General features: G+C 44.9%; 1 protein-coding gene across 11 annotated transcripts in view; it reads left to right on the forward strand.

The window, feature by feature from the left end:
* The window catches only part of FAM120B (family with sequence similarity 120B), a 94,933-nt gene that overhangs the window by 26,390 nt on the left and 52,723 nt on the right, over nt 1-15,820 (forward strand). For 9 of the 11 annotated variants that reach the window (XR_006202958.1, XR_006202960.1, XR_006202959.1 and 6 more), the window contains 3 exons: nt 2,632-2,733; nt 11,041-11,213; nt 15,516-15,608. Coding sequence is in view for 8 of the 11 variants with exons in the window: in XM_042940336.1 (XP_042796270.1) it covers nt 2,632-2,733; nt 11,041-11,213; nt 15,516-15,608 (368 nt within the window). In the remaining 3 variants the exon portion in view is untranslated. The remainder of the gene's footprint in view (nt 1-2,631; nt 2,734-11,040; nt 11,214-15,515; nt 15,609-15,820) is intronic. The other 2 variants (XM_042940339.1, XM_042940340.1) reach the window with 2 other exon arrangements.

Here is a 15,820-nt window from a genome sequence, read left to right on the forward strand (position 1 = left end):
CTGTTGAGCTGGTCTCACTGGGCTGGGCAGCTCTTCCTGGATGGTAGCCGAGTAAGTGACTGCTGTGTGGCATTTCTCTTGGAATATGTGTCCAAAAACTGACTTCTCTAGGTCTTAACAGGGGAGGAAATAAAAGACAATGTACCTGGTGTTGTTTAATAAAGGATACCAGTGCCTATCATGAAACTGCTTTCTTCTCATGTTATTTGGAATTAAAACTCTGAGAAGTCAACCCCAAACCCTTATATTTAGAGATTTGGAGCAGTTGTAGATGAAAGATGACATAAAATGTGGTTTTGTAAATGTTTCAGTCTTGCTAAGGAGACAGTCGGCAGACTAGGCGCGTGACGGTGGTTGAGTGTCCTCATCCAGCGAGACGCCGAAAGCCGGTGACGTTTGTCTTGGGTGTGAGAGAATGCTCTCCTTTTGGAAATAGTGGCTTAGAACACCATTCGCTCAGCTGACTATTTTTTAGGGTGGCGAACACCTTGGCCAAGAGAATTACGTAGAAAGTGGGTTGGGTGTTTTTGTTTGTTTTTTTAGCAGCCATAAGAATACTATTCAGATTTTCTTTTTTTCTTTTTCTTTTTGTATGTGTGGGATTTAGGCTAAGTTGAATGTGTTCATTAAAGTTAGTAAGCATCTCGGGGCGCCTGGGTGGCGCAGTTGGTTAAGCGTCCGACTTCAGCCAGGTCACGATCTCGCGGTCCGTGAGTTCGAGCCCCGCGTCAGGCTCTGGGCTGATGGCTCGGAGCCTGGAGCCTGTTTCCGATTCTGTGTCTCCCTCTCTCTCTGCCCCAACCCCGTTCATGCTCTGTCTCTCTCTGTCCCAAAAATAAATAAAAAATGTTGAAAAAAAATTTAAAAAAAAAAAATAAAAAATAAAAAAAAAAAAAATAAAGTTAGTAAGCATCTGCCCTGGGACCATGACGACGACTCTCTCCTGGTCCCAGGAGCTCGGTCGGGTGGGCAGTGATGAGGGGAGTAAGCAGGCACGTGCAGTGTCGGCCAGAGAACCGTGGTGGGGAAGCACACAGGTCTTGAGTGGGGGAAGGGGAGAGGGGAGGGGTGTGGACCACATCCACATGTGGAGATGAGAAAGGGCATGGTGGGGTGGAGGATGGGAGGTGCTCTAGCCGGGGAGCAGGATGTGAGCCAGAGCTGGGGTCCTCGGGGGCCCAGCCGAGCAGCACACAACCCCAGGCACTGGTGAGCCAGAGACCTAGGGGTGCTGCAGGCCCGCCGTGTGCAGATCTAGGTGAGGACGCCAGGGCACACGGCGTGCGGTGGGGCGGGGGCTGCGGGGCTCTACGTGCTCCCAGGTCTACACTCTTATGCTGGCACCTTGGGCTTTATTGTGCGATTTCCATTTAGGGTGTCAGCCTGGTCTAACTTTCATTGTAAAAAAGCAAAAACCAAAAAGCCTGCATTTACATGGACAGTGGCTTGGGTGGGGTGAGTCTGAAGACAGTCTAAGCAGGGCTGGGCCGTGTGGGGAAGGAAACCAGACCTCAAAGGGTCAGGGGGTGGTCAAGAGGGCCCTGGGGAAGGGGAGGCAGGCGTGGAGGCAGGAGGTTTGGGTGCTGAAGAGACAGCAGCCCGGAGACCCCAAGCTAGGCGAGTGTGTGCAGTAGGAGAGCCACCTTCCACCTTTGCTTACGGAGTAAGGTAGAACAGAAGACAAACTGAATTTTTTTCTAATTTCTTTTTCAAACGTTTATTTATTTTTGAGAGAGGTAGATGTGAGCAGGGGAAGGGGCAGAGAGAGAGGGAGACACAGAATCTGAAGCAGGCTCCAGGCTCCGAGCTGTCAGCACAGAGTCTGAGTGTGGTTCGAACTTGCGAAGGTCGAGATCATGACCTGAGCCAAAATCGGACGCTTAACTGACTGAGCCCCCCACGTGCCCCATAAACTGAATTTTTAATAGCAGTTAATGATCCAGCATACAGAAATGCCTGTTTTATTTTTTACTTTATTTATTTATTGACAGAGAGAGAGTGAGCAAGCGAGCACACACATGAACAGGGGAGGGGGGAGAGATAGAGAGAATCTTAAGCAGGCTCCACTGTCAGCGCAGAGCCCCACAGGGGTCTGGATCCCATGACCCTGGGATCGTGACCTGAGCCGAAATCAAGAGTCGAATTCTAAACCAACTGAGCCACCCAGGCGTCCCAGAAATGCCTTCATTCTATATTATTCCTACCAGCTTTTTGAATTGTCTAATGTCATAGTAGTCTTGATAGTTGCATTAAATAGTAGATTGAAGACCAGAAAGGACTGTCCTCCCAGTTTTCACTAAATGCTATGTGGAGCAGTATGAGGGCCCAAAAGGAAGGACATTATAGGAACCGTCTAGGTGGTTACCTCTGCCCTCCATCATTGCTTACTTACCCAAGTTATCCTGCCGGCTCTCCCACCCCAGAGGTTCTTGTTCTTGTTGAAATGGGATCGGAGGGTACGGAACTAATTGTTGGATGCCTGAGGTCCCTCTCAGTGACCTTGGATGTAAGGACTCCCTGTACTCACCAGCTTGAAATTGGTTCCCCGGGGAGCTGGGTCTGTCTCACTGTTAGCCTGGTGACGAGTGTCGGTACTCATGCGTATCTATTGATCCGGCTGTCTCTACTCAGATGGCGCCAGCACCTGCCCCACTGTCAAGGAGTGGTTTGTGTACTCTGGGAACCCACTGAGGCATCCGGACCTCGTCAGGCCTCTGCAGATGAACATTCCAGGTACAGACAGCTTTGGTTTCAATAAATCAAATCTGTTCACCATTTGATACAAATCCAGTAATGGATCCATTGTGGAAACATATTTTTCTAGAACTGCGCTTAAGCCAATTTTCATTTTAACCCTGGGCCCAAGAGGAGTGTATCTGTCTAACAACATTCAAACATAGCAGAGGAAAGGGCGTTCGACAGCTGGGAACAGTCTGGGCCAGTCTGCTGCCTGACTGCCTCACCCCACCTGTGCTCTGTTCAAGGGCCGCACTAGGGGAGAGCGAGCCACTCCGAGAGGAGCATGGCTGCGGGTCTGAGCCCATTGCTGCCAGATCCCCAGGCCTCGTGCCTGGTCATCACTCAGTAAATGTCCACCAAATTCACAGGGTTGGGTTCTTGATATTCTGATTAAATTAACTCTTGTCTCCTCCCTACCCCTGGAAGTGTGTTTTGATGAACTGAAAAGGGAAGAGAAAGGGAAGTTATTTCAGCTGGAAAAGTAGATTTTCCTTCCACGAGTGTTATCTTAAAACCCTTAATGGGAGGGAAGGAAAAACAAAGTCCCCTAGAAATTAGCTGAAGTCCTTTCTTCCTGTGAGTTCTTGGTACCTACACAAGAGCACGGATTTATGACTCAGGTGGTGTTCTACACAGAGGCAGGTCCAAGGGCGGGGGGAGGGGTGAGGGCTTATTTTTAGTGTCCCTTGTCATTGTTTCAGAGAACAGATATTTTCTAAAATTTTGATAATCCGTTTTTGTATGCATTAAATTCTCTCATGCCACTATTATTTTTAATCACATGGGCCTGTAGTTTACCAAATAAGGATGTGAGCACTGCAAAGTATTTTTCTCCTAAATAGAATTGTACTGGGGGAGAAGGTGAGGAAAGTTATTATAGAGAATATTTCCTTATTCTCTCAGTCAGTGATAGACGCACACCTAAAAAGGTACTTATCAAAAAAACAAATGAAGATGAATTGACATTTGTGTTTACAGCAAGAAATATTTTGAAAGGATAACCAAAATGATTTTTCAAAAATGTTTTATTATTTCCATCTTATTGTGTCTTTCCAAAAATAATATGAAAAGGGATTATTATAGTTTTCTAAATGGTTTGAATTAAAGAGAATATTTGGCTATTCGTCATTATATTATGAGTTAGTTTTAAAGGCCACTCCCTAAAATGTTTTAATAAACTCTGGAAGTCATAAAATTATCACAGAGACTCCTTCTGGGGCTTATGCAAAAAGTCTCCTTGGCACGACTGGCCCCACAAGGTTCTGCCTGTGATGCAGACCCACGCGGGGCAGCGTGCCGGGCTCTGCTCTAGGAAGAGCTCGTGCAGAGGGCCGGGTCTGAAAGGCTCCTTTGTCCCCCATTGCCAGTGACCTGGATGTGGTCCTGAGCTTCCATTGCTGATAATGTACATGAGTCACTCTGCTTGTCTATGCTTGTGTTAATGATACAAAAATGACAAAACTTTAAATTTATTTTTTGAGTGAGAGAGCATGTGCAAGTGGGGGGGGGGGGAGAGAGAGAGAGAGAACAAACGGGGGAGGGGCAGAGGAGGGGAGAGGGGGGAGAGAATCCCAAGCAGGCTCCACTGTCAGCCCAGAACCCGCTGCTGGGCTCCATCCCATGACCCTGGGATCGTGATCTGAGCTGAAATCGAGTTGGACACTTAACCAACTGAGCCACCCAGGCGTTCCCCCCTCCCCCCCCGCCACTTTTTTAACAAGATTTTTTTTTTAATATTAAATACTTTTCTGTATCCATGAGGAAACATGCCAAATGGTTTTTAAACTACAATGGAGGAACAGACTGTCCATGCTTCTGTGACAGGCGTTTTCCAAGGCTGAGACTACATGTGGTTAAAAACCATGGAATCCTCTGACCGGGGCTTTCCTTACACCTACATCAGAAGACTTGACACCTGTAGGTGCCTCTCATGTGGGTGTGAAATGCCCCTGAGGTCTGATCAGAGTCCTTGTTCCCAAGTGAGGCCAGTAGTGCTGTCGGTGGAAGGAGTGTCACCTCAGGACACACGTCTGATTTTTCTTGTTCTCCTGAGAGAGCTTCAATCAGGTTGATTCCATAAATGTTATATTTTCAGTGAATCTCCTGGTAGAGAGACCAGAGTGTTTTTCTCTTAAAGGCTTTCTTCTAACAGCACATTTGATACAGCTTGCTTTCTTAAATAGTGGAAATAAAACAGAAATCATAAGATATTTTTCAACAAAATGGAAAGGAAACAGGGGAGCAGAAAAATTGCAGAGGTTACCTAAAAAGGAGAAAGAATTAAAACTGACCAGTCAGGGAGCAGAAAAGTAAATGTCATCACTGGCATATTTTATTCAGGTTGCTCACTGATCTTCCTGTGTTCCCCTGTGTGTGCAGGTTGTAGACAGTCAAATGTCCCCTGTGTGTGTGTGTACAGGTTGTAGACAGATGTCCCCTGTGTGTGTATGTAGGTTTTAGACAGTCAGATGTCCCGTGTGTGTGTGTGTGTGTGTGTGTGTGTATTTGTGTGTGTGTGCAGGTTGTAGACAGTCAGATGTATGTGCGAATGCCTAATCTGTGTTACAGGGATCACGTGTTGCTACGTGTTACAGCTCTCATTTATCTCACCACATATCGTGAGACATGCTGTTTCCAATGATGCAAGAAGGGTGTACCTTGAAATCTAGCTTCCTTTCCCCAGACATAGCTCTTGAAGAGTCTGTGGACATGCAACCCGCTTTCTTTCTTCTTCCTCACTTACCAGTGTTCTGCATTTCGTGGAATGAGTCTTGGAGCAAACAACGGGCAGGCATTAGAAATAGCATTTTTATCTCCAGAATTGGAGATTTTTTTCCCTTGGACAAAGTAGTAGTGATTTTCTCCCCCCCCCCCCATTGTCATTTTTCAGTCCCCATAAGCATACCCTTATTTTAGAAACCTGGGACAGCTGATTATAGACTTCTAATTGGCAACTTGTCTACCTGCAGTTTTTGTCAAGTGTTGTTCAAGAATCAGTAAATAAACTTAGTATTTCTGGCTATATAAGGACATTTTACTCACCAAAATCTTTCAGGTCCTCTTAGGAGACTTTTACAGAGTGAAATGACATGAAATGGTACATTTCCTGAAAGAAGGGCTGTGTTTAACTCATGTCTCATTTGCTGGGAAGTGGTAGTGAAGCTTTCTGATTTCAGCCTCTCTTCTGTATACTGTTGACACTTTTCATCTTGACACCTGATGGGTGCAGATCAAGAAAGTTGTCAAATGTTGTCAGCTTCTATGGGTGGTGAGTAGAAATCCCCAGCTGCCATCGGGTGCACACCAGGTGAGGAGGTGATGACAGGATGGCCCACTTCTGGAACTGCCTACCTGAGATCTTGGATCAAGAGAAATGGGTTTGGGGGGCCGTGGTGGTTCAAGTCAGTGAGGTGTCTTGATACAAGCGTGGGTCATGATCTCGCCTTTGTGGGATGGAGCCTCGTGCTGGGCTCCTTGGGATTCTCTCTCTCCCTCGCTCTGCTCCTCCCCCGCTGTGTGCACATGCTTTTCTCTCCCTAAGTAAGTAAGTAAGTAAGTAAGTAAGTAAGTAAATAAATAAATAAATAAATAAATAAACATTTTTAAAAAAGAGAGAAATGGGTTTAAAACCTCAGTTGTGGTTTTCTTTCCATTTGTAAAAATAGTTTGAAGATTTGTCGGATAATGTGTTACAAATACACATTTGAGTCATAAGCCAACAGTTGAATTTCACACTGCTTTTTATAGCCACATTCACTGTATTTTGAGTGCATTAGGTAGATGTGGTATAACAGTGTCGTTTCGCAAGCGTGAAATTAGACATTTCATCCGTGTACGTTTAGAGCTGAATATGTTTTTAATGCATTCTACTCTGTTTATAGCTGAATGATTTTTTTTTCCTCATTATAAATAGGCTGTTGAAGTTTATCCAGCCATAGTGAAGATTCAGTTCACATATAAGTCCTCAGGGATTTTAATTTTGTTTTATTTTGGCCAGGAATGCTCTATTAAACAAATATTCATGTAAATCAAACTCATGAACTAATAAAGTCTTCCCAGGTAAACATGAGACATAAGATGTATTTAACTTTGAGAACCCTCATCAGTCACATCCTGACAGTGGGCACAAACCAGACAGGTGTGTGGTTTTTATCACCCTAGTGATGTGCAAGGGAGATAGCCATAAGATAAGTCTTAAGACACAGCTATTGAAATACATATTTCCATATAAAAAGTGTACACAATGGCCATGGCTTAGAGTCTCAAGAGTGTCTTTACTCAGTCGTGTTCACTGCTGTAAAAACACAAACAGAACCATTGCTCTATTGCTTTGTTACTCAAGAGGTGCAGCCAGCAGCCCTATGCCAGCAGTGGGTCGTCCAGGTATCTCTCGAGAAGGTCTTCACCCTTGCCATTCACAGAAGTGACTTCCTTCCCTAGCCCTCTGCCCCACCTCTGTGGGCTCGGGTCCCCCGGAGGGCTCCTAGGCTTTCCTGACCATCTGTTCACACAAAATCTTTTACCAAGTCACATAAGCAGGTTTTTGAAGCTGATGTGTTTTAGATGCGATGCTAGTTGATGACCTAAAGGTGAGATTGATTTTTTAGGTCTGTGGCTCTTTGAAACATCTCAGCTGCCCATGGAGCTCTGGGGGAAGTCTAGGGGCCACCCTTGATCTTTTCTGGCCCAGTCTTGTCTGTCCCCAGGAGTGAGGGGTGTGTGTGGGTGTGGGTGTGGGTGTGGGTGGGTGTGGTGGAAAGAGAGGAGCTCTGAGCTGATCTGCCTTTCAATTCTGATCAAAATAGGTTTCGTGGGGTTTTTTTTTAATAATTTTTTTAAGTTTATTTACTTTGAGAGAGAGCATGTGTACATGAGTGGGGGGAAGGGCAAAGAAAGAGGGAGAGAGAGAATCCCAACCAGGCTCTAAGCCATCAGCATGGTACCTGACATGAGGCTCGATCCCATGAACCAGGAGATCATGACCTGAGCTGAAAGCAAGAATTGGACACTTAACCAACTGAGCCACCCAAGTGCCCCCAGATTAGGTTTCTTTTAATTTTGGTTTTCATTTTATTTATTTCAGAGAGGGAGCACACAAGTTGGGGGGAGGGAGAGAGAGAATCCCAAACATGCCCCATGCTCCGCACAGAGCCCAATGCAGGGCTCGATCCTACAACCCTGGGATCATGACCTGAGCCGAAATCAAGAGTCAGATGCTCAACCAGCTGAGCCACTTGGGCGCACCTTAAATTGAAATTACTAACAGTATCTTTTGTGTTAGGTAGGCCCAACCTCTTGGGTTATCATACCAAGGTTAAACACCACTTTGACTAGAGTCAGTTTACGAGTAGAAGAGAACTAATGTAAATGATCCTTCAAAGAAATTCACCCTTTGTGGCTTAAGATGATGAAATGTATCAACTGAGGAGTATATCTGTGGATAGTACTTAGGAAGAGAACCAACCTTATAATTACAGCTGTTACATGGGGTCATCAGAGGGTCCCCTTTACAGCCCAGCGAGTACTGCTTGTGGCATGAAATGATGACAGCTCCAGAATATGTGGTCTTGTATTAAAGACAAAGACCCTCACGTTCTGGAGAAGGCTGTGGTGGTGTCTTACCTCCTACATTAACATGCAAATGAGTGTTCAGTGCCTATTTCTGACTGAATAATTGATTGAATTTAGGATTAAAATTCTCTAATTTCTGAGGACATGATTTTTCAAACTGGTGGTTTTCTATAATCTATTTTATCATTAGACCTCAAGAACCAATTTAATTATTGGTAAGTTATTCTTGTTTATGTAATTGATTTTTTAGCTTTTTTTTTTTTAAGTTATTTTTGTCTGCGTAAATTATTTCTTAGCTGTTTCGTGGTATTCAAACTTTGCCTGCACCAGAATCACGTGGAGAGCATGTTACAACAGATTGCTGCCCCCTGCCCCCTGGAATTAGATTTAGGAGGCCTGGGGCAGGGCCCCAAGAATTGGTAATTTAAAAAATATACATATTTATTTATTTTTTGAGAGAGAGAGAAAGAGGCAGGCAGGCGGGAGGGGCAGAGAGAGGAGGAGACCCAGAATCCGAAGCAGGCTCCAGGCTCCGAGCTGCCAGCACAGAGCCCAGCGTGGGGCTCGAGCTCACGAACCGTGAGATCATGACCTGAGCCGAAGTCGGACATTTAACCGACTGAGCCCCCCAGGCACCCCAAGAATTGGCAGTTTTAACAGATTCCCAGATGACGCTAAGGGTGGGAGTAACTGCCATCAGCATGTCGCACTGTTTGTTCAGAACATCTCGTGTTCATTACTGCCACAATACTTGGCTCTAAATATATCTCATGAAGCTCATTCTTCCTGTATTAAACTCTTATGTGTAAGCAAATGAAACACAAGTAAAATCTTTCATTGTCCATCCCCTTGCATTGTAATGGGGACTTGGCCTCTTAGCTGGGTGGGTAAATGCTTTACATGCACTGAAAAAAGGACCAGAAGCTATGCTTTAAAATATGGCTATATCTGAGTGACAGGGTTGTCGATGATTTTTATTTTTATTTTATTTATGCTATTTTTTCCTAAGTTTTTTACAATGCGTGACTTGGGGAGGGTAGAGTCAGAAAAAATGTTTTTCAGCTACTTTAGTATATTTGAAATAACTGTGATAATGGGATATTCATCCCTTACCTTAGATCAGGGCTTGGCAAACTTTTTCTGCAAAGAGTTAGATGTAAATATTTTAGACCTTGGGGGCAATGTGGTCTCTGTGCTGCTACCCAGCTCTGCATTCAGACTGCGCAGGGAGCCACAGGCAGCACAAGAATGAATGAGTGTGGTGCTGTTTCGATAAAATTTTATTTAGGGACATTGAAATTGGCACTTCATGTAATTTTCTCACATTGAGAAATATTTTTCTTTTGATTTTTTTCGGTCATTTAAACCTCCGAGAACCATTCTTAGTTTATGGGCCTACAGAAACAGGATGAAGTGCATTTGGCCCATGGGCTACGGTTTGCTGTCGCTGCAAGATGATTATTTCCCTGAAAAGCGTGTTTCTGGGAAGTCATGACTGACCATTGTGATCACCTTGGAGTAGTATCTCTGTCTTATTAACTAGCGCGGGAGATTGGGTCTGGGTTTTTTTTTTTTTTTGCCAGTTATCTTTAGTATTTTCAGTCTTTAAAGAGAAAAATGATTTTTTTTTTCTCCCCAGAATAATGATAAATGTTTTTTGATAGAGGAAACACTTCAGCCATTTCAGAAATGCAGGTGACTTTGCTCGGTTGTTTCACTTTTGATGGTGGGAGATACACAACTGAGAATGTTAAATCATACTGTGAGCGATATAAGGAAAAAAGAGCTTCCTTTTTGAGTCATTTAATTCTGATGCCATTTGGTTACTGGGTTTTAGACCCCAGCTGTCCTGGCTTTTCAGGCATGACCCTACAGAAATGCCCAGCAGCTGCCCGTACAGGGACCTGGCTCGGCCCGGAATCTGTAGCTCTGTCTGCCAGCACCAGCGAGGCCTCTGTCCTTCCTGCAGACCCACACTGTCATTTGTTGTGGTTTAAGGAAATGAGTAACGGCTGTCTCTTTGTTTTATTTTACCCTAATAATTTAAACGTATATGTAAAACATAGAAATGAAACACTAAAAATTATGTTAGGAATTTCTGCTTACTAGTTTTAGGGACATGCTTTGGAAAGCATGGGGTCCCCAGATGCCCTGCACCCACGCCTGCAGGCTGTTCAGTGCACACGCCAGGTACTCAAGCTGGTGGAGCGGGCTTTCTGCATGTAGGACCCAGGAAAACGTGGTTTTTACATTTATATCTGTCTCTGCAGCGGGTTCTTTTTACGTTCAAGTTTGGAAACTGCTGGTTAGGGGAACAAGAGAACACGCTAACAGGGTCAGTTGGTGGCCTTTCCAGCAGCGTTTCATGTGGCTGTGTTGTTTCTCACACCCTGAGACAGGGCCTTTGACACATACTCTGAAAAGCACTCCTCACAACGCAGGATGCAGCGCAGGTAGGAAAAAAGCCCTCATTTCCCTCAAAGCACCGCCTTTAAGAAAAGAAGAATGTTCTCAATGAAGTACATACGTGCTGGCCTTTTAGGGTTTGTTTCTTTTAACCAGGTAGGTCTGTCCGTGTTTACTTTCTAGCTCTTTAAGCCCTAAAGCCCAAGGATGTCAGAAAGAGAAGAGGTTAGTGTCTTTTATTCTTTTATTGTATTTCTACAAGAAGCATGTGATAACTTGGTGGTGCAAAGGATAATGATAAATGGGGTTTGTGCTTTTACCTAGGGGGAACCCCTAACTTGAAATTACTGTGGCTGAACCAAGACGCAGGGATACAAGCCCGGCGCTTGGACACGCTGCTAGGCTGCTTCGACCTCTCCTCCTCAAGAGAAGAGCTGCAGGCGGTGGAGAATCCCTTTAAAGCGCTGTGCTGCCTCCTGACCTACCTCTTCGTGCAGGTGACCTGAGCTCCTCACTCTGGGTGCTGCAGTGGCTCCTCACTCCTGCCCTTGCCTGTGGGAGGGTGGTGGCCTGGGGTGTGGCTGCGGACTCTTTCCCGTGCCATCTTTCCAGCATCTACCCCACGAGCGCTAGCCCCCCGCGGTTCTCTAACTAAAACACGGGTTCCATGTTGGCACACATGTCAGAGGCCTGTCTGCTGTCGGACCTGGAGGCTTGCAGTGCACGTAAGTTTAGTGAAGGCTGGGGAGACCTTGCAGGTGAGGGAACCTGCTTTCACTTTGCTTATGCTTTCCAAGCATTTTGACCCATGTGGTGCCTCCCCTGTGGCTGTCACTGTCTGGGAGGTGGCTCCCGTCCTGGGGTCCAGTGTTGTGGTGAGAAGGCCCAGGGTTCCTGGCAGCTTACTTCCACTGTCCAAGGTGCAGTCGCTCGCTCCTCTCCAGATGTTTACTAAGCACTTCCCTACCCCAGTCTGGGACGAGGTACGGTTACTCCCTGGGGTTACTGGGGCATTGCATTGTGGGACACATGAAACGTGTTTTGTAGAAGGGCCCAATAAAGTGTCCACTAGGATCACTGTCGTCACAGTGTGTGTCCTCCTTGCCCAGATAAACCCGGGGTTGGAGGCCTCGAGTTAGGGTGCAGTGCTAGGTCTTGATTGGTGTTCCTCAACAAGTTGGACAGTTTGTTTCTTTAGTTTTACACTCAATGTGTGAGAATTATAAAGGCGCATGAAGGTATTTGCCTTTTTAAAAAAATATTTTTTAAGGTTTATTTTTGAGACAAAGAGACGTACGGCACAAGCGGAAGAGGAGCGGAGAGCAAGGGAGAGACAGAATCCGAAGCAGCTCCAGGCTCCTGAGCTGTCAGCACAGAGCCCAACACGGGGTTGATCTCACAGACTGCGAGATCATGACCTGAACCGAAGTCGGGTGCTTCTCGACTGAGCCACCCATGTGCCCTAGTGTTTGCCTTTTTAATAGTTGCCCAAGTGCAGGGTAAGGAAGGACTGGATCACTCCCTCTCCCACTTCCCTTCCTTGGCTGTATTATTTTTAAATGACTTTTGTCTCACTTTTGTCACAGCAACAATAAAAAAAGACCTTTGCAATCACTTCTCTATTTCTTTAGCCCACTTAGAGCTCCCGTATTCTCAACCCCTTTGAGCCATCTTGCCTTCTACTCTGGGCTCCGATGTGACAGATCTTGGGTCTCTTTCTTTGGCATAACCATCAGATTTTCCCTTGGCTGGAGTAGAAAGTTACATGACTATTTCTCAAACCTGAATTCACTTTATGAATTATTGATTATCATTAAGAAACTTATTCTTGGGGCGCCTAGGTGGCTCAGTCGGTTGAGCGTCCAACTTCGGCTCAGGTCATGATCTCACAGTTCACGAGTTCGAGCCCCGTGTCAGGCTCTGTGCTGACGGCTCGGAGCCTGGAGCCTGCTTCGCATTCTGTGTCTCCCTCTCTCTCTCTGCTCCTTCCCTGCCTCACACGTTGTCTCTCTCTCAAAAATAAATAAAGATTAAAAAATTAAAAAAAAACTTATTCTTATCGTGGAATTACATTTCAAGGGCACGTTACACTGATTTTTCTTTTTCTTTTCTAAATTTTTCTTTCGTCTCTGCCAGTCTATAGCTAGTTCTGCATTTTGCATTTTGTAAAAATGTGGTATGGCTAAATAACTCACAGAGATTTTACTGCTTCATTACTGGGTTCACATGCACCAGTGTAAACTTTAGTTTTTGCATTACTGGTTTTTTTAAAGCTTTTTTTTTTTTAATGTGTATTTATTTATTTTGAGAGAAAGAGTGTGGGGATGAGAAGCAGAGACAGAAGAAGAGAGGGAATCCCAAGCAGGCTCTGCAGTGTCAGTGCAGAACCCAACATGGGACTTGATCTCACGAACTGTGAGATCATGACCTGAGCCAAAATCAAAGAGTCGGACCCTCAACCGACTGAGCCACCCAGGGACCCTGCATTACTGTTTTGAGTAGAAAGTTCCGTTATTTGTACCAGACTTAGAAATATAGATGGACAGAAGATAGATTTTTAAGTATAAAACTGCTTTTCTTTTGATAGTGTTTATTACATACACATGCATTATCAGCTCACATTTTCGGCTGCGAGGGGGCCATAGTGGGGACTGGGAATGGTGGATAACCAAGAGCTATAGCTTCGCATCCAGAAACATTCGTGTGTTTTCTTCCTAATAACCGTGTGCATATGGACAGTAACTTGTGGGACACACAGTTTGAATTACTTTTTCAGCACAAGAGACGGGCTGTTGGACCCAGTGTCGGTCACTCATACAGCTCTGTGCTTGTCACTTGTGCAGGTGACTGTCAGTTATGAAAATCCCATTTCCAGCAGAAAAAAGTCCAAACCACACAACAGTAGCTCTACATCTCATATATTTATGTAAACCTGAAGCAGATAAGTATCAGGAGGAAAATTTCCACTTTTATCTTTCTGGTGATACTAATTACCTTTAAATAAGAATACTTCTAGTGGGAGTCAGCGCGAGGTAGACATGTTGGCCTGACTTAAAGGGCACATTTAAATGGGGACTTTTTAAAACTGAAAAACAATGAATCAATACATCAGTGGCATCTCTGAGATGAAGGTACTAAAATGTATTCACAGGTTCGTTATCTTCTTAGGTTTCATAAGGCTAAAAATATAAATTTATAAAAATACTATATTTTTATACGGTCAAGCTTAAGTTAAATGTTTTGATGTACGGTGGGTAGTAGAGAACCTATGGAGAAGCTCAGTGGTCTCATAACCTCCAAGTTAGCAACAACACTTCCTATTAAAAGTTTATCTGAGAAAATTCCCTGGAAGAGTAAGTTTACATTAGAGCAAGTGTACGTTTTTTTTATAATTTATAGTAGAGCAAATGTTTTATAATAATAATGTCTGTTATGTGAAATTCTAAAAAAAACTTTGGTGTTATTAAGAATTTGGCACTGTCTGCTGTGGTTTAAGATTGGTTAACTACGAAGATGGTGGCAGAATATGAAATTAGCTAAGTGTGAAAACCATGACATGAGATAGTTATTCTTTTCTCATAAGTCGGCATTTTACTCAAAACTTGCTAATGGCAAGAAGTAGAATTACATGCGAACAAACCCAGTCTAAACAAGAAGAGAGGTGGGCGCTTATGGAATAGAAAAATAGTGTGTTCTTTGCTTGGTCTGGCTTCTGTAGATTGGAGCCTTTCTTCTTGGCCATGAGTACCACACATCTGTAGACTTTTGTGTTTTTCCTGAAATCATTATAGCTGTCATTTATACAAAGGCAACAACTTCTTCAGAATAAAAATGGAACAGGGCAGGGTAGTGACAGGGTTGCTGCCTTGTGTGGGGCAGAGGTGACGGATGCCAGAAGTATTTGCTTCTCCAGGAGAGCAGGGGGGAGCAGGAGTCCCCAGGGAACAGTCGTTCTGGTTTATGATGGGGTCATTTTTATTGGGATTAAACATATTAGCCATTTTTATCATTGAGAAAGAATCGAAATTCTTATCCATGAGTTTGTAGTTGTTTCCCTGATTTTTTCCCCTTCAAGCGTTTACTTGCCACAGAATGCATTCCCTTCCAGAAAGAAGGTCTTGTGTTCCTACGATGGCAGTGAGAACGCTTAGCAAGGCTTCGTGTAGTGCTTTCATCTGGCTGGCAGAATTTGGTGGCTGAGCTGGCAAAGTCACTGCCCGTAACCCTGAGAGGAGATGGTGTCCGAGAGTAGCCTGCTGTCGTCATTCCCATCATTCACTTGAGATCCAGAATTTCCACATCCGTTCTTCAAACCCCTGCCCCCCTGTTTTCACTCACAGTTTGGTTAGCCCCGATTCCACGCAAGACTGGAGGGGCTCAGATGTGGAGGTTGTGGTTTCCGTCAGACTGGGATCTGAGTACACAGGTTTCACCGGGGCTAGCAGGGGCGGAAGTTTATCCAGCCTTGATCTTGCCAGCTCACACTACAGACCCCTGAACTGCCAGCCCTGGGAATTGGTGCCCAAAACAATCACCTGTGTTGCTCTAAGAGTCCAGCTTGGTTGTGGCTCATGCCCCTCCCAGGCATCCCAGAGATTTCTGCCTTGCTAGAGAGTGACCAGGCCTGGTCCATCTTGGCCCTGGACGTCATGGAGAGCTTTACACCAGGACTGTGGACTCCTGCTCACCTCTGCCTCTTCTGCTGCCCTGTGCAAGTGCCTGCATTTAGCCATTGAGCCCATGGCAGGGTCAGGTTTTTCCCAGAGCTGATGCTGGTTCTCTTTCTCCGTCCCTTTCAGGTGGACACGCTTTGCCTGGAGGATCTGCATGCTTTCATTGCTCAGGCCTTGTGCCTCCAAGGAAAACCAACTGTGCAGCTCGTAGACTTACAGGTACTGCATGACTGACTGACTGTCACAGTTCTGAAGACACCCTGCCTCACCGCCCCTTTGTTCTGTTTAGTTTTGGTTGGTGTTTCACAGAAAAGATAAAAAGGCATATTTAGCCAAGATGTTTTCCTGGTGCAGTGGTGTGGTTTGTCTGTCCACAGCGGAGCCTTGAGTCCTGCTGAGTTAGTGAACTTCAAGCAGATCTCTGTACAAAT

The sequence above is a fragment of the Panthera leo genome, chromosome B2, assembly GCF_018350215.1.
Source record: "Panthera leo isolate Ple1 chromosome B2, P.leo_Ple1_pat1.1, whole genome shotgun sequence".
NCBI lineage: Eukaryota > Metazoa > Chordata > Mammalia > Carnivora > Felidae > Panthera > Panthera leo.